Here is a 19,149-nt window from a genome sequence, read left to right as displayed (position 1 = left end):
TAAACTTCCCTCCAAAACTTCACAAACCAGGCCTCCATCTTTTTTTTTAAGAATTTAATAAAGAAATAAAATAAAACAATTAAATGAAACACTAGAAGAAAAGTGTATGTGACCATCTTCTGGGCCAAGAAATTACCTTCTTGGGGTGTTTAGTTGTATCCCCCTTATAAAAGGATTATTCTGGCTGGGCTGGTTGACTGTTGATATTATCCCCTTATAGAATGGTGGTGGGGAGGGTCACAAGACTCTCCTTTGAGGATCCAGCCACTCCCTGCCACCTGTTTTTTTTTTTTTTTTTTTTATTAACTTGAGTATTTCTTATATACATTTCAAGTGTTATTCCCTTTCCCGGTTTCCGGGCAAACATCCCCCTCCCCCCTCCCCTTCCTTATGGCTATCCCCCTCCCAACCCTCCCCCCATTGCCGCCCTCCCCCCACCAGTCTAGTTCACTGGGGGTTCAGTCTTAGCAGGACCCAGGGCTTCCCCTTCCACTGGTGCTCTTACTAGGATATTCATTGCTACCTATGGGGTCAGAGTCCAGGGTCAGTCCATGTATAGTCTTTAGGTAGTGGCTTAGTCCCTGGAAGCTCTGGTTGCTTGGCATTGTTGTACTTTTGGGGTCTCGAGCCCCTTCAAGCTCTTCCAGTTCTTTCTCTGATTCCTTCAACGGGGGACCTATTCTCAGTTCAGTGGTTTGCTGCTGGCATTCGCCTCTGTATTTGCTGTATTCTGGCTGTGTCTCTCAGGAGCGATCTACATCCGGCTCCTGTCGGTCTGCACTTCTTTGCTTCATCCATCTTGTCCAATTGGGTGGCTGTATATGTATGGGCCACCTGTGGGGCAGGCTCTGAATGGGTGTTCCTTCAGTCTCTGTTTTAATCTTTGCCTCTCCCTTCCCTGCCAAGGGTATTCTTTTTCCTCATTTAAAGAAGGAGTGAAGCATTCACATTTTGATCATCCGTCTTGAGTTTCGTTTGTTCTAGGGATCTAGGGTAATTCAAGCATTTGGGCTAATAGCCACTTATCAATGAGTGCATACCATGTATGTCTTTCTGTGATTGGGTTAGCTCACTCAGGATGATATTTTCCAGTTCCAACAGGCCTCCATCTTGTGCACTGCTCTCAACACCTTTGATCTTCCAAGCTCCTACAGAACAGTCGACTAAACATTCAACACTTAATGGCTTTCCTAGCCCAAAATTTCAAAGTCCATCCACAATTCTCCCAAAAACAACATGGTCAGGTCTGTAACAGCAGTACCCCATAATCCTGATACTAACTTGTCTTAGTCAGGATTTCTACTGTTTCAAGGAACACTATGACTAAAAAGCAAGTTGGGGAAGAAAGAGTTTCTTTGGCTTACACTTCCAAGCCATCGTTCATCATCAGAGGAAGTCAGGACAGGAACTCAAATAAAGCAGGATCCCAGGCACAGGAGCTGATGCTAAGGCTGTAGCAGCTTACTGGCTTGTTCAGGCTACTTTTTCATAGAACGCAGAACTACTAACCCAGGGATGCCACCACCCACAATGGGCTGGGTCCTCCCCCATCAATCACTAATTAAGAAAATTACCCACAGGTTTATATCTTATGGGTATTTTCTTTACTGAGGTTTCCTACTTTTCAAATAAGCATAGTCTGTGACAAGTTGACATAAAACTATGTAGCACACACAAGAATGTAGGGTTTTTTTCAATGTTTGTAAGTGTATATCTGTGTAGAGATATGTATACATGAGTGCAGTTACCCTGCAAGACTAGCAGAGGCCAGCAGATCCCCTAGAGAGGGAGTTAGCAAGTGGTTGTGCGTGGCCTAATGTGGGTGCTAGAAATAACCTCCAGCCTTCTCCAAGAGCAGTATGTGCTCTTAACTACTGGCCATCTCTCCATTCCTAACAAGATGTGCTCACCGTACCCTTTCAGTAACCTAAAGTTCTTTTAGCAAGTATTTTATAAGTCTAAACACAATTCATTGTAGAATTTGTCTTCAAAAGTGACCACATGATATTCTATAAAAATGTATTCCAAGGGGCTGAAAGACAACTCTTCAGGCATGGCCACCTGAGTCTGATCCCAAAACCCAAATGGAAAGAAGAAACTTACTTCAGACAGACAGACATGCGCACACGCACGCACGCACACACACACATACACACACACACACACATACACATACACATACACACACACATAAACCCACACATACACACACATACACATACACACACACATACACACACACATACACACACACACTAAATATAACTAAATTCATTTTACCATGATAAGGTAAAATACACTGTCAGAAGCTAATCTATTAAATTCCCATAAACTTTACTAATAACAACATTGAAATTTTAGTTAAATATGAAAGATACATATACTTTCAATGTAAATATTTTTCAAAACTTCTAGAGCTGACAGGATAGCTTAGTGACATTGATTTCTACAGCATGCATGAGGTTGTGAATTACCTACAACAACCAAATGAGTTTACTACAAATACAACAATAATCAAAAAACATGTCATCTTTACAACATATTAATGTGAACACTATTTTTGTTGGTCAATAGCATTCTCTACAACATAGCTAATATATTTTGCACATAAGAGATGACCAAGGGACTAGAGAGATGGCTCAGAGGTTAAGAGCACTCACTGCTCTTGCAGAGGTCCTGAGTTCAGTTCCCAGCAACCACATGGTGGCTCACAATCACCAAGAGGGATCTGATGCCCTCTTCTGGTGTGTCTGAAGACAGCAACAGTGTACTCATATAAAATAAATAAATAAAACTTTTAAAAAGTGTCTTTTAAAAAAAAGATGACCAAAATTATAAATAACCTTAGAATGAAATAAAAACCCATAGCTTAAAGTGTTGCCAGGTTATGCTGTGTCCACCTCCCTACCTGTCCTCTGGCACATGGAGCAACCTCCTGTCCGAGGCCTAAGCATACAACTCACCATTCCTAAACCAGAAGCTCAGAGGACATTGTTGCACCTCAGCCTCTTTTGTGGAAGTCAAGTCTCTCCAGTGTCAAGCAGCAGGTCATGGTCACACCAGATCCTCCTGTCCGTCCTCCCCATCAGAGCACACAGCAGCCACTGGAGGAGGAGAAATTGCCACTTGGCCTCACCTCCACCTCCTCCAGCTTCCTCCCACCTCTTAATCTTCAACCATTTCCTCCTGGTGGCCCCACTATTCACCTTAAGAAAGCTCCAATTTCAAATAAAAAGTAAGTCCTACTTGAGTGATGAGTACAGTTGAGCGCCCACCTTTTACAGTCAACTCCTCACCTTTCTTATGAGTCACTCATGCACACCCCTCCTACCTCAACTCCAATATTCCATTTTGTCCTCATGACACCACTGAAATGGACATAGTCAGTCTTCCTTCCTGTGTTGCTACTTCAGAACCTGGGTGCTCTGGATCTTTAAATTACTTTTTCTCCAGTATTCTCTGCCCCTTGTTGACATCTTTGGGGGATCCCAGGTCCAATACTCCTTGGGCCTCTTCTCTCTCTACTCTTTTCCATCCTGCAGCTGTTTTTTGTGTTACTGAAGATCAAACTTCTACTGAGCACTCCCTTGGGTCATAGAACTTCACTCACAACAGCCCAGTGGACGCTGCCAGGTTCTTCCAACAGGTATGCAGTCTCCTTCATCTCTGATCCCTCTGCACACATTTTAGCAAATGCCTCTGTCACTCAGCCAGCTGTCAAATACCCTGAGTGACTCTTTGTCTTCATCACAGAGCTGAGATGGCTTCCATCATGAACTCAGGAACCAGAGCCAGATTCTCTTCTCAATGCCTGCTCTCCCCTAACTTCTGATGCTGGAAAGGTTGTTACTGTCTCTGCACTTCAGTGTCCTTCCTCAAGACTCATCCCTCATCCATGCTATTTCCCTGACCTCCTCACAGCCCTCCCCAACTCCGGCCTTGCCTTTCCAACAACTCTTTCCCTAGAAGGGAAACACAGTGGTCTTTCTAACCAGATCACTGTCAGTTGTCTTGTCTCCACTGCCTTTCAGAACAATGGGCCCCAGATGCCACACACACACACATGTACACACACAGTTTTGTGCATTTCCTCAGTTTAATTCTCTTTAGATATTTTACATCAGCCTTCACGATTGTGACATTATCCTCTGTGCCCCCCCACCACTCTTCTGCAAGTCTCAGGCTGGCTGGTTTCCCTTTGAAGCCCCCACCCATGTTCATGTCCAGATTTGAGGAGCCCCTATTTGTTCTCCATGGCATCCACTTTCTCTCTCAGCATTCACATACTTGTCACCCTCAACAGATCTGACAAGTCAGATACATCACATGTATTGATGACCTTCTCTTCCCTATGTCACAAGGACACAGTAACCAATGGTGACACTCGGTGCAACTATGATGAGAGAATGGTAACAGTGTATCCAGTAGCTGAGTCACTCAAGGGCATTTCAACAGATGGTTTCCATGTCCATTTAATTTGCAAATAAGCTTGAGATGCAAAAATGTAATATGAAAATTGAGCCAAGAACAGTGATGACCCCTGTAATTTCAGCACAAAGGAAACTGATAGGGTTGCTCAAGTTTAAAGTCACTCTGCCTCAAAAAATTAGGATAGGAAATACATAAGAAAAATTAACAAAAAAATTGTTAATACTTTTGTTGTAAAAAATTTGGTCAGTGTCTAAAGATACTAGCATACTACTGCATATATTTTATAACAGATTATAAAGTTAAATGACCTGAACTAAAGCTGGATATCTTGTGTCAACATTAAGCATTTTACCTGAAATTAAATACTTCAGAAAGTGTCAGAAACCTGAACATAATACTAAAACCCAGCTGAAGTCTTAATCACGGTATTTGCCAACTCTAATATGGTAACCACCAGCCCCACTTAGTGCTTTTCATATCCAGAGTAGAGGGAGCTGAGAGTCTAGAGCTTGTTTTTCTTCCTCACTTAGCACCGTAACAAGCAACTTGCCTCTTAAGCACCACACGCCCGAGCCATTTAAGAGGTGCAGGTGCAGCCCTGCTCCCAATTAGATGGGCAATTTTCCAGATTACATGGGCAGGAGCTTCACATTTTTATGAAAATTCAGGCTTCTGGCTGAAAAGCAGATTATGATACCCACTGGAAAGGCTACATTGAAAATATAAACAGATCACGCTGTGCGAGTTACTCTTCAGGCCTGATTTTTCCACAGCCTTGTTTATCTGACCCTCTTCATCAGAGATCAAGCTGACTTGGCTGTGTCTAATTTGAAAGGATATTTGTTGGCTTGTTGGCTCTCAGGGTATGAAGTGACAGTGGTACAGAAAGTGACTTTGGGACCTCCTTCCTTAAGCCACGCTACTCCCTAAAATACTTGAGGTGTTTCATAATCAGTAAAGCTATGAATTCTGGGAGCCTGAGAGAAATCTTCAGAGTGCTATCAGCAAACAAGCATCTCTTGAGATGTTTCTACCCCTAAGAAGGAAAAGAGGGCATCACAGAGAGGAGGCAAACATATTTTCACTCTTCCTCCGGCTACTCTGTGGTCTGTGGAATCAATCTTCTTTCAAGTTCAGAGATCCAGCTGAAGGCAGTTCCTAAACTACACTTTATGAACCCATGCCCATGCCAAGTAGCTCTCCAATGAGGCAGAAATTTATCTGAGCACTTACCTGGATGGCCTAGGCACTGTCTGCAGTCAGGCAGCTGACCCCCAGCATCAGAGCAACAGCTACAGTTACCACACTGTTGTGGCTTCTTCCAAAGACATTCTGTTCACATAATAAGCAGACACAGCCTCTACCCCAACCCTGCTCAAGACAGAGCATCACTGCACAGCCTAGGCTGGCTTGACACTCACGAGATGTCTGCCCTGCCTCCAAACTACTGAAATTAAAGGCCTGCACCACCACACCTGTCCTAACACACTTTGTTTCTACTAAAGAGCATACTTTGATTTTACTAATTAAAGAAACAGTATGTAGAATGAATTCACAATCACTGTTTATCAGCTACACAGGCTGTCAGTGTTCTGACAGTGCCATAGATATCTAACTATCAACACACTTGGCTTTGGAGCTGTTTGAATTCTCTGCAGTTACAAACAATACTGCTGTGGACACTCTCTTATACTCCCCACATCTGAACATAAATGAGGTGACACTTCGGGTTTACGCTTGATGGCTGGTTAATTTTGAGACAAGGTCTTGCCATGTGGCCCAGTCTGAGCGTGAATAAATGTTGCTTCTTGCCTACGCATGAGTGTTGGGATTATCAGTGGGGCCCACACACCTCACTAGGAGACTCCCACTGTCCAATTGCTTCCTGTGTGTTTTACATCAAGGCACCCACAACGTATCAGAACTTATATTCACTTCTACATGAAGGTGCCTTCTGTCTGTCATCTCACCCTGAGCTCATGTGAAGAGCGTGGTCCTTGCTCTCCCTGGGCAGGGGCCATCAACTCTGTGCACTGTGAGTCATCGCTGAATATTTCCACCTGAATTTCAGGCTTTTCCTTGCTAGCTCTCAGCGTACTCCCACAGAGGGTGTTCTGACAAGACAACCCGACATAGTTACCTCATGTAACATTAAGGGGAGCAGGAGGTGTCTACAACTGCACTTTGTTTGAAATGTCACAATGATGCCTAATATAATATGTGATAATTGAAAATGACATAAATATGGGGGTGAAGGAGGGATGCAACCGTGAGAGTGACAGCAACCCGAATGCATGGTATGTATGCAGATAACCATCAAAGAACAAATTCAATAAAGGTTTAGGAAAAAAAAAAAAGATCAGAACAGAAACAGGCTACAGGCAATGTCTTCTGATGAGCATCTTGAAAAAGAAAGAATGATTTATTTTCCTACTAATATTTTCAATTGGAAAGAATATTATTTCAAGAAAATTAACTCTGCTGAATGAATTTCATGTTGCATGATGCATTTGGTAAAAATTGACTGTTAGAAAATAATTTCTTCCAAATATAGCTTTTCAAATTCTACTTTGTTTAGAATCTTCTTGTAATTCACATGGGCATGTATGGGTGTGGGTGTGCGTGAGCACATGCATGCATGCACGCACGCACATGCACTCACCACACATGCACACACACACACACACACACACACACACACGCATGCACACACAAGCTGCCCGACAAGTAGTTCACATGATCAAAACATTTAATCCACATTAAAAGAAGAACAGAAGTAAAAAGTTGAAATATGTTGGGTAACTTAAAACTACTCAGAGTGCTGCACTTGCTTTCCAACACTACTGGGCTTTCTTCCTCATTTCTTCCTCATTTGTCATACATGGATTTGACTCACAAATAATTTTTTAAATGTTGAGGAAGTTAAAAAGTTATAAATTTTAATAGTTGACTGGCCTTATTTACTGATGTTGTTGTTGTGGTCCAGAGCCCCAACCAAAAACTGACAAAAATAAATAAATAAATAAAGCAAAGCAGCAAATCAGTGCACGTGCAGTAGCTCGGTCTAGAAGGATCTGAAAGTGGGTTAGACAGAGAGGAAACTGAAGCTGGCCAGGGTGATGCACAGCTGTCATTCCAAGACTACTGCAAGCTGGAGCACCAGGATTGCTGTGAGTTCAAATCTATCCCAGGCGACACTGCCTCGAAACAGTAAACCCATGAGTCATGTGGTCCCATAAAAGCCACAGTAGCCGCATCCCTCAGCATTCCCTCTATTATAAAGGGACAGAGATGGGGTGATCTTGCTAAAGATACTTTTGATTCCTTGGCTGATGTTTACATTTTTTTAAAAGGCAGGGGGCTCAAGAGATGGCCATGTGGTTAAGAGTATTGTCTGTCCTTCCAGAAAACTCCAGTTCCATTCCCAGCCCCTGCACGGTGGCTCACAACCGTCCAGTTCCCAGGGTGACTCTCCCTCAAGTACCAGGGCGCAAGACAGACACACAGACACGCAGGCAAACACCGTACACGTAAAGTAAGGCTATGGTCTTTTTCTAAAAAAAGGTCTTATTTATAAAAATCATTTAATCATCAGTCTGAGTTCATCCAATTACTGACTGTCTAGTTTTTAAAATGGCATTTTACAAAACTGTTCGCAGGGCTCTACTTTAAAACCAAATTTCCAAAAATCTTTTCAAATATCAAAACAAGCTGGTAGAATGTCTTCCTAGACCAGAAGTCTAGAAGTATACAGTGGCAGAACAAAGGGGGAAAGGTTGGTTATATCAGAGAAGGAAAACGCCACACAAGGAGTATGCAATTATTTCTTATTATACATCCATATGTAATTATTATTTTTATCCTTATGTTCATCACTGTATCTTTTCTTTGTGAAGAAAAACACAGGGTGGTAATTTAAATGATATGAATTCTCTACAACATTTCCCTCCCTCCACCACAGGCATCCAAAGATAAGATCATTGGAATCAACCAAAATGAGCATTATTAAGAAAACAAAATGGGAGTTTAAACTCTTTAGATATGAATGCTATTGTCAAACCTTAAAGGGCTCTGAAAAAATATAATTACTAGTGTAAAATTTATGCAATCATTGCTAAAAATCACTATCACAATATTAACATTGCTAAGAAGTAACAAGGTTTATAAATACTTTTAAACAAATTTTGAGGGCTGGTGAGATGACTTAGAGGATAAAGCTGTATTGCAGCAAGCCTGGACCCGAGCTCAGTTACAGGGACCCACATGGTAAAATGAGAGAACCCAATGCTATGCTCTGTAGCATTGTTGTGTCCACAAATGCTAGCGCAGAAAACTGTGTATGGTAGGGATTAAGTTCAGGACAGAATGCTTGCTGGGTGGGAACTTTGCCTCTGAGTTGCATCTCTAGCCGAAAGTGAAAAGGCACAATAGCTGCCCTTATCCCAGATCACTACCCCTCAAATTACCAATGCGTGTGCACAGTTAAATCTACTCCACTATGGCCTCAGCTCCTAAACTTCTCTGTGCCTAGCAGCGTTTACACATCAGGGCAACTCCAAGAACTAAATGAGTGAGGCACATGCACTGCCATCCACAGGGCAGCATAAGGTCTTAGCAAAGACAGATCCAGGTAAGCATTTGCTTCAGCAAAACATCTATAAATAGGTTAACATGCTTTACAAACAATAGTCTAACTGCAAACCACTGTGCGCACAAATAAGAGTAAAATTAGGAAAACACAGAGGAAGGAATTAGGGCTGGCAAGATGGTTAAGGGTAAAATACACTTGCTATACTAGGCTGATGGCCTGAGTTCAACCCTGGGAAAGCACTGAGGAAGGGCACAGGTGAAAGGAGAGAACCAAATCCTGAAAGTTGTCCCTGACCTCCATGCACCTGTGTGCCCCCCTATAATAACAAAAAATTAAATTTAAAGTCAAACTAAAAAGCCGGACTAATAATAGCTCAGTGGATAAAAGTTCTTGATGCTACTCAGACACACACACACACACACACACACTCTCACTCTCTCTCTCTCTCTCTCTCTCTCTCTCTCTCTTTTGACATTTTAAAAAAGGGGGTTGGGAGTGAAATGGCTTAGCTGGTAAGGGTGCTTCTCAAGTCTGACAACTTGAGACCCAGGACCCACATGGTAAAGGACAAAATAAGCTCCCACTAGCTATCCTGATTTCCAAGTTTGAGTGCACATACAAAACAAATAAATGAAATGTGATGACTTTCAAGAAATTGCACTTACTCCATAGTAAGGATGTCTCTGGGGGTCTGGAGAGATGGCTCAGAGGCTAAGAACACTGGTTACTCTTTCCTAGAACCTAGGTTCAATTCCCAACAACCACGTGGTGGTTCATGTTCCTCTGTAACTTCAGTTCCAGGACACTGGGCACCCTCTTTTGGCCTCTGTGAACATCAGGCATGTAGACGGCGCACAGACAGACATACACATTGAAACACTAAAGAGAGGTATTTGACTTTCAACAGACTTTTTCTCACATGCTCCAGTGTGGTTTTCTAGCTATGATGGGAACCAAGTCCCTCTCACACATGACTGTGTTCTAAGTTGTCACTAGTCAACTCACAGAGTGTACTCTAAGTTGTCACTAGTCAACTCACAGAGTGTGTTCTAAGTTGTCACTAGTCAACTCACAGAGTGTACTCTAAGTTGTCACTAGTCAACTCACAGAGTGTGTTCTAAGTTGTCGATAGTCAACTCACAGAGTGTGTTCTAAGTTGTTGCTAGTCAACTCACAGAGTGTGTTCTAAGTTGTTGCTAGTCAACTCACAGAGTGTGTTCTAAGTTGTCACTAGTCAACTCACAGAGTGTGTTCTAAGTTGTCACTAGTCAACTCACAGAGTGTGTTCTAAGTTGTCGCTAGTCAACTCACAGAGTGTGTTCTAAGTTGTCGCTAGTCAAATCTCCCAAACACCTCATCTTCCCGCAGACACTTCTCTTTGCTCGGGCAGCTGGAAGCTTTCTTTGGTTCACTTTTATTTTTTTTTAATTTATTCTTCTTTCATACAATACATCCACATCTTGCCCTCCCTCCACTATTCTCAGTTCCCACACCACTTCTCCTCTCCCCCAGATCCAATGCTCCTCCAGTTCCCTTCAGAAAAGAGTAGGCATTCCAGGGATATCAACTGAACATATAACAAGACACAGTAAGACTAGACACATACAAACCCACATATCAAGGCAACCCAGTAGGAGGAAAAGGGTCCAAAGGCAGGCAGAGTCAGAGACACCCTGGACTTCCACATTAGGAATTTCATGAAAACAGCAAGCTATACAACTGTAACATATGCAGAGGACTTAGTGCAGACCCATGAAGGTTCCATGATTAAGGTCTCTGTGAGCCCCATTCAGCCCTGCTTAGTTGATTTTGTGGGCCATGTTCTCCTGGTGCCTTCAGCTCCTCTGGTTCCTATAATCCTTCCTCTCTCTCTTCTGTGAGGTTCCCTGAGCTCTGCTTAATGTTTGGCTGTGGGTCTTTGCATCTGCTCCTATCAATTGTCAGAGGAAGACTTTGATGACAATTGGTCTTGACATAGATCTATGAGCATAGCAGAATATCATTTGATTTGGAAGGGGGTGGCCATCAGTTGTGTTTGGTTCTACCCTAAGGTCTCTAGGCCATCCAACTTTCAGGTCCTGGCCATCCAAGCAGATTCAGGCATGGGCTCCCTAACTAGTTCTATGTCCTATATCAACTTGACCCAAGCTAGAGTCGTCACCTAGGAGGGAGCCTCAATTGAGAAAATGCCTCAATCTTCTAAGGCATTTTCTTAATGATTGATGGGGTAGGGGTGGAGGGAGAGTCAGTCTGAAAGCAGGTTGACCAAGCTGTGGAGTAAGCCAAGAAGCAGGACCCCCACCCCATGACCTGTGCATCAGCTCCTACACTGGGGACACTGCCGTGCTTGAGTTCCTGTCCCGACTTCCTTCAGTGATAGAGTACAATGTAGAATGTAAGCCATATAAACCCTTTCCTCCCCTAGTTGCTTTGATCATGGTTTTTTATCACAGCAATAGCAACTCTAACTAGGACAGTTCTCACTGATTAAATGGTTATAACTATCTCTAGGAAGGTGTTTGCTGTATTTTAGTTGCTTTCATGTCTGCCTCCCTTTGTCCTGTAAATGCAGACTTTTTCCATTGGGATCTAACATCAAGTGCTCTTCATCCAACTTTTTTATTAAATAAAATATTAAGCTGGTACAAATAATTTCTCATCACTTTCTTAGGATAGAGTTCTAAGACTAGAATTAGTAGGCCAAATGATATGGATCTTTGAAAAGTCTTTTATGAATGCCATCAATTATTTTGCAGAAAGGCTAAATGAATACATATACTTAACTATTATATATATAATTCACCATTGTGATGCTGCCATCTGGTCCCATAACTATTATTTGAAAAGTTTTATATGATTCAGTTTAAATGTGTCCAGCATATTAATAAGGACACAAGTGCTTAGGTGAACACACAGACTAATTCCTCATGACAGAGTAGGCCAAGGTTCCATATAACCCAGATGTTTAACCTGAGAAATTCCAAGGCACCATATCTCAGACCCACCAACAAAACATGAGGGTGTTGGTTTCTCTGCTTCTAGCTTCTGACAGCCACCTGGGCCAGTCTCAAGGTTTTGCACTTAGAGTTTTGATTTGTTCTTCCTGGAAGCACTGTGGTATAGACGTGCCTGCCTCATGCCACTCATGGGCTGTAGTCTCTGGGTGTCCTCAAGAGTCCTCACTCATTTGAAACTGGAATTTCTCATCTTTTCCCTATAAGGGTGGTCTTTATATATTTTCAGCACATGTTTTTACTCAGTGTTTAAGTGGTTTTTGCTATTCTGTGGGATTGCCTCCACTTTCTTGTTGGTGTCTATTGACATAAACATTTTAATTTTGATAAATATTATTCATTTTTCCTGCATTGCTAATGCTATGAAAATATAGTAACATATAAAGTCAGAAAAAGGGTTTAGCTCTTTTTTTAGGAATTAAATTTCTTTTGGCAAAATTTTGCATATTAACTCAGTATAAGGAAGGAATCCAACTTCATTCATTGTATATGGATTTCCCACCATTTGCTGAAAGGATTATCCATTCCTCTACTGAATCATTATAGTGTCTCTGTAGAACATCACTTTAGAGGAGGGATGCAGCTCAGTAGTAGAGCACATGCGTTTTAGGTACAAAAGCCCTGGGTTCAGTACCCAGCACACACATCATCACCTCATGAATGGAACCACTACATGGTTGCTTATCTTAAAGCTTCAGAGCACCCCAAGTCAGGCACTCAGGCCTACAAATGGCTAGGGGGATTATTCCTATCCCAGGAATCGACCTGTCTGCCTTGACGTAAGGGGCCTTCCTCCAGTTCAGTACTGGAAATGTGGCATCCATCCCTAAGCTAGTTTTAAAGATAGGTTGGCAATCCTACATCTTTAAGCTTTCACATGAATTTAAGGGTCTGACAAGAACCTGGCAGCACAATTCGGGAATTATAGGGAGTCTTTAGCTCATGAGGAAGCCATGACTGCGTCTCTCTAACCAGTTCGTAACCAGGATGTGTCCCTCCTTCATCCTTCCCATGACTGGTGCATCACTCCATGTGTGCTTCATGACTCCTGCGTTGCACCATGGTACATGCATTGCACACTCCCTTCACTCTACTTGTTCCTCTTTGGAGCTCATTCATGGAACTGTGTGGGGTTACCACTGCAAATGGGGAGACATTTTAACTGATTTGACTTTGCAACCACGCTGAACTCACTTCTTCATGACAGTTTCTTAGCTAATGCCTTCCAGTCTTCTACACACAACCACACAGCAGCTACAGATGGAGATTTTCACCACTCTCTCCTGATGGTACTTTGCTGAAGAGTGGCTCCACAGAACAGCTCATGCTGCCATTCCACAGTAGGTCTCTGATGTTGATTTAACAGAATGCAGGGCCTCATGCATGCTAGTAACTGCCTTACCACGGAGCTACCCCCAAGCCCAGCCTTTTAAATTCTAATACAAGTTGAATTGTATTAGATACAATATAACTTATAACATGAAATTAGGAGGATGGAATGAGCTCTAATTTTAATTTAAATGAAGTGATTTCATGCGTTTCGAAAGTATTTTGTTCTCTTAATAAAAAGAAACTGAACTAAATTTAGGGAAATAAACTATAAAGAATTTAAAGCACAAAGAAGGCTTTGGGGGTGTGGCAGAGAACCAGGAAAAGTGGGGAAAGACAGTAGGAAAGACAATGAAATTTCAACAATGTATGAATGACAGTATTAGAATGAATACCAGAACTTTATATGCTAACCTTAAAAATTAACTTTAGTGGGTTGGGGATTTAGCTCAGCGGTAGAGTGCTTGCCTAGCGAGCGCAAAGCCCTGGGTTTGGTCCCCAGCTCCGGAAAAAAAAAAAATTAACTTTAAAGTTTTTAAGATAGTGGGAAATTATTCTCCAACCAGCAAAGCTAAGTATTATTTTGACCATTTAGAATTTTTTATTCATTAGTACAAAGATTACATTAGTATACCAGGAGTAGTCTAGGGGTTCTGGATATTCTTTGGAATGTTAGTTGATTGACAGTGGGTGTGGGGTATGGGGGAGGGGGCTGATGCATGCCATGGTCTCTTGTAGAGATCAGAGGGCAACACTGAGCTGAGGCAGTCTCTCTTGCTCCTGCTGCTATCCTGTGCTCCAGTACAGCTGGCTGTTGGGCTTCTGGGCAACTCTCCTGTCTCTGTCTCTTATCTGGCTCTTGCATCACCATGTATAGCTTCTTATGTGGGTTCCCTGAGGTGGAGCTCAGGGCCTCAGGCTAGTGAGGCTAGAGCCCTTACCCACTGAGCCAGTGGTCCAACCCTGAACATTCTTTAGTAGTTTGAAGAGTCTTTACAAAGGTTGCTGCCACTGGCCTAGCAGAAAAGATTATTTACTCACAAGTCTCACTCATGAGCAGTTAGTCAGGCAAACACCAGGCAAAACACTTACAATGTGTGATGCTCAGATGTCTGTCCCTGGAGGACATTTCTAAGCCAGTCTGTTTACACATCAAAACCACTCAGACCTTTTTCTTCAAAATGAATGGTCTTCAATATAAATCTAATTCTTCACCTTTAAAGCAAGAAATATACATATCTTTGTATTTCTTGTACTGTTCTAACCAGTTCCATATTATGTTGCATAAGAGAGAAGAAAAAAGACTTTGGAATCCAGAAAATTATTATAAATAAACTCAACTAAATTTCCTCACTTTGGAGCTCAATATTTTGAAAGACTGGATAGTATTCCCACCGTATGTGTTCATGGAGACCAAGAAACTCCTAAGCCCCCCTGAGCCTCGGCAGATTTAGAATGAATTTACATTATTTTGGTTTCCATTTTGCTCTGGTCTTCTGTCAAAAGTCATTTGTTTCCCCCAGATCATATGAATCTCAAAGCAACTAAGTCACAGAAGAGATTGTGGGTAATAGGGTATCATGCTAACAACACAGCTGCCTCCCGGCTCGGGGAAACACACAAAGCTATCCCTAAGCAGCAACTCCTCAGTGTTTGTCCAGTGAACTTTAGTCACAGAGTTTAGATGTACCATCCACACCACGGCATAAACACTGAAATCTGAGTGGACTGTGTTCATTGTAGGCCAGAACTTACACTACTACAGTTCTGTCTTGGATGTTTCACAAAGAGTTTATATTCTTTACAAGAAAAAGAATGGCACCAGGAAATAAGCTTTTCTTCAAGAGCATCACACAGGAATCCCAATATGATGCTATCTCAGGCTTCTGGCTCTATCACAGACAAGTCTGTGTGATAATCAATCACAGAACCAAACCTATGACTTTGCAGTGGGTATTGAAGAAAAGTGAATCAGGTAGTAGTTTAGAAAGTAGCTAAATCTAGGAATGTGTTTTCTAATTAGCACAACAGGACAAAAAGCCCCCTTTATATTCAGCTATACAGGCGAACACAAGGCTTTGCTGCAGACTGTGAAGAGACACCAGAGAAGCTAAAAATGTTCTAAATTTGCCTAGATTATGCAAGATTACCAAAAACAAGCAAAACTCACGTTAAATGTTGGCCCGTTGTTGGATGCCACAACAGTATGGTCTTCATCATGTAATTTTACTGAGAGCTCCCACTTAGCCACATCTGGCCTTATAACTGGAACTCTGAAGCAGAAAGAAAGAATAGGAGTTAATTATATTTTATTCTCTATCAACAAACTAATTTCCTCTAACATTGATGTGTAGAATAAGAGAGCCAAGGACCACACTTCACGTTTCATTGCACTAACCCCACCCTTGGAATAAACAGCTTCCAGATATAAATGGAGAGATTTTTAAAAGGCAGACACTCAAAAGACAACAGCCATCCCTCTGCTCTGATTGTGGAACCACTGCCTCTTCTAAGACCCATCATCCCTGCCCCATGTTCTGAACCTGAATTGTGTAATTGTGACACTCCTTCCTAAGTTATTCTTTTTTTTAAGCACTATTATTTTTTGCTAACTACTCAAGCTATAAACATAAGCTTAATTACAGTACAATATGCACGGTGACAAATGTGATAAGTTTCCAAGACAGAAATGAATCAGTCAATATAACGTGTAAGAACTTGTAGCTTGATTACTCTTCATAGCTGATACAACTAACACTGTAGTAAAGAATAAAGGTAGTGAGACCTCAGGAAGTAAAGGTGTTTTAACAGCCTGAGGGCCTAAAGTCAGTCCCTGGAATCCACGTAAAGCAGGAGAGAATGGACTCCAGGTTACTCTCTGACATTTCCCACCTATGCACACACAGGCACATACATACATACACACATAATAATAATAATAGCAATAATAATAATAATAAAGTTTATTTATTTAAAAACAATGAACTATAATACCTTACTCTACCTGTAAAACTATATAGACTGTTCCTCCATAGTGCCAGCTTGGAAAAAAAAAAACTACCTTAATTTATCAGCTAGAACAAAACCACTAAGAGAGAGAAAACTAAACTACAGTAAACTGTGTAACCACAACTTCATAAACACTAAGTGACTGGCACCATGTTGTGGAACACCAGGAGAGGACAGGCATGGTTTCCATCTTGCACACAGCCTATGTCTTCTGTCTTCTCTAGTCCTGGCTTTCCAATAAGTTCTGGAATCCACCCAAGGCTGTCAGAGCTCTGAACAAAGCTAATCTTATCATATAAATGTATGGTTGGCATTACATGGAGCAGAAAAACTAGGTCAAGCTGCCAGAAAAGAAACACAAAAATTTCCTACAATTTTGTTTTAAAAAGTAACGAGATCAAAATTAACCCTAGGGTCACACATTTATATTCTTATCTTTGAAGTATTATTAACAATAGCACCTTTTATCTAGACTCTAGCTTTAGCCATGGATCTAAAATTAAAGTTGTAGGTTATATTTCCATTCAAGCCTCTCAAATTTCAAAAGAATGTATATTATATGGTATTCAAAAAATATCACAGTCACAACAACTGTGATGCCTAAGTCCCCTCTAGTTACAGGGCCTGGTGAAGGGGGGTTAACAGGTGAAGAGAGTGCTTGTATTGGACAGGCCACTTCACCTGTTTAATGATGACTACCTTAAATCCTACAGAAAAAAAACAAGTGAAGCAAAAAACCACACCAACAATATACAGACTTGGAAGACACTGTTGGGTATTCAGAGTGCAGAGGTTCAGAGAGAAGAGTGCTGGTAAGCAAGAGCTCCTGAGGACGAGGACCACAAGACTGGGAAGAGAGAAGACAGCAAGGCAAGGGACACATGAGGGCAGCAGGCCAGAGTGCTTCTGCCCTCTGCCTCACTGTGCACCTGCACCCCACAGGGCACTGTCACACCCATGTCTCCCCACTGGACGATGGGGCTCTATGAGGATTGCAATCACTTCATATTTTCATTTATAGACTTTTTTTTTCTAGTGCTGGGGTAAAACCCAAGGCTCCAAGCCCCTTAGGCAAGAATCCTACCACTGGGCTACAGCCGGGTGCATTCATCAGGAAGGGCCTGGGAGCCACATAAATGGCAGAGGGTCAGTTCCAAGATCACCCTAGATTTGTCTCCTCGCTAGGCTAAATTTCTTGTTCAACCTCAAGTGGTAAGATGTCCATTCTTCCAGGACAAGTATGTAACGTGGCTTTCCTACATGCTTGCTTTCTTTGATACTGAAACTACACACTTCCTGCTCATGACAATTCTACAGTATTTGACTTCACACCATGCTAATTCTTAATTGATTTACTTACCATTCAAATCCTTAAAAGGAAAGCCCCATGCTTTGTACCTTACTCTTTTCCTAATTATTCTGGCTTGTGTGTCTGATTGGACTAGCTCCTTTTAATTAAGCCAAACAAACAGGAGGCAGAGGACCAAGCACACTGATCATGAACCAGGCTCTGCTGCCCCACAGAAGTAGTATGAGCTCTGCCTATACTTCTTACCTTGAGAAAATTGACAAAATTAATTTCCTTTTATAAAACATTAAAATAACAAAGTTATCTGCAGTGACAGACACACATGAGGACTGAATGGAGGTAGGCAAAGGTAACATGATGACCACTCCTGCCTCCTGGCCACTCTTCCATTACGAAGCTTTGGGCTCTCTTCTCTGCCTCACATTTCCAAGGAGGGAATTACCACCCTCCGAAATGGTCTCAATGATGGTGTGATTTCACTGTCTTCCTTCCACTTAACAGGAACTATATGCTATGTAATTTTTTAAAATTGAGCATGCTCAACAGTCTGTGAGAGCAAAGGCCCTTCCTAGTGAGACAGCCATCCTGTGCCTGCAGAGGTGGGGGAAGTCACTGATCCTGACGTCCTGTGCTAACCCAGAACTTTTTCCCACAGAAAACGATCCTGCAGATGGTGGCGAGACATAGCTGACTCTCCTCAGGACCCAGCCACTATTTATTTTTCCAGTGCTTTATTTGGATCCACATCTGTTTCATATACATTGTAGCTTGTCCCAGGAGAGACCTTATGGAAGAACACAGGCTTCTGAGAGAAAGTCCAGAGCTTTATGTCTTAGCTCCTTCTCTCTTCAGCAATGCACTTGAGAACCCACATCCCTGAACCTGTAAGAGGGGCTCCCACAGAGACAAGGGGGTGAAAGGAAGCCCAGCTTCCTCTGAGCCTGAATCCCTGGAGTAGCACTTTACTAACAAGATCTAAGGTGCTTTGTTAAGAGAATAGAAGAAAGCAGTTCCACTGAGAAGCAAGACCTCCAGATGCCAAGAAGAACAGAAAACGTGGTCCCCAGGAATGGTTAGCACTAGGGTTCTGTCTGACTTTACGTGGGTTTAAAGGTAGCTTGAATTTGTTTGGTGAATAGACTGGATAGTTTAAGCATTTATGCTAGTGACTCAGTCATACACTATTGCACTAAAATAGACACAAACCTAGAGGAATGTGTACTATTGCTCTAAAGAATTGCTAAGAGAATAGTAAGAACTACTGTGAAATTCTTACTATTTCACTTCAAAAAGTATGAACATGATAGAAATAAGTACTTAAAGTTATACTGATTTAAAAAATTGTATCTGTTGATACAACTCAAAATGGTTCAAAATGGGTTATAAAGTTCCGGGTAGACACCAGGCTCTGGATGTCACTCAGCAAGGAGAGATTAAGCCAAGGGAAAATAACTACAAACCATCCT

The 19,149-nt window shown here is 41.9% G+C and overlaps 1 protein-coding gene across 5 annotated transcripts in view; it reads right to left on the bottom strand.

The window, feature by feature from the left end:
- Pcca (propionyl-CoA carboxylase subunit alpha) overlaps window positions 1-19,149 on the bottom strand; it is a 334,592-nt gene that overhangs the window by 123,432 nt on the left and 192,011 nt on the right. For 4 of the 5 annotated variants that reach the window (NM_019330.2, XM_087586568.1, XM_087586569.1 and 1 more), the window contains 1 exon segment: window positions 15,536-15,638. In NM_019330.2, the coding sequence (NP_062203.2) occupies window positions 15,536-15,638 (103 nt within the window). 5 annotated transcript variants of the gene reach the window in all.

Source organism: Rattus norvegicus, chromosome 15 (genome assembly GCF_021556685.1).
Source record: "Rattus norvegicus strain SHRSP/BbbUtx chromosome 15, alternate assembly SHRSP_T2T, whole genome shotgun sequence".
NCBI lineage: Eukaryota > Metazoa > Chordata > Mammalia > Rodentia > Muridae > Rattus > Rattus norvegicus.
The sequence above is the reverse complement of the archived record's forward strand: the minus strand, read 5'-3'. Positions and strand labels throughout refer to the sequence as shown.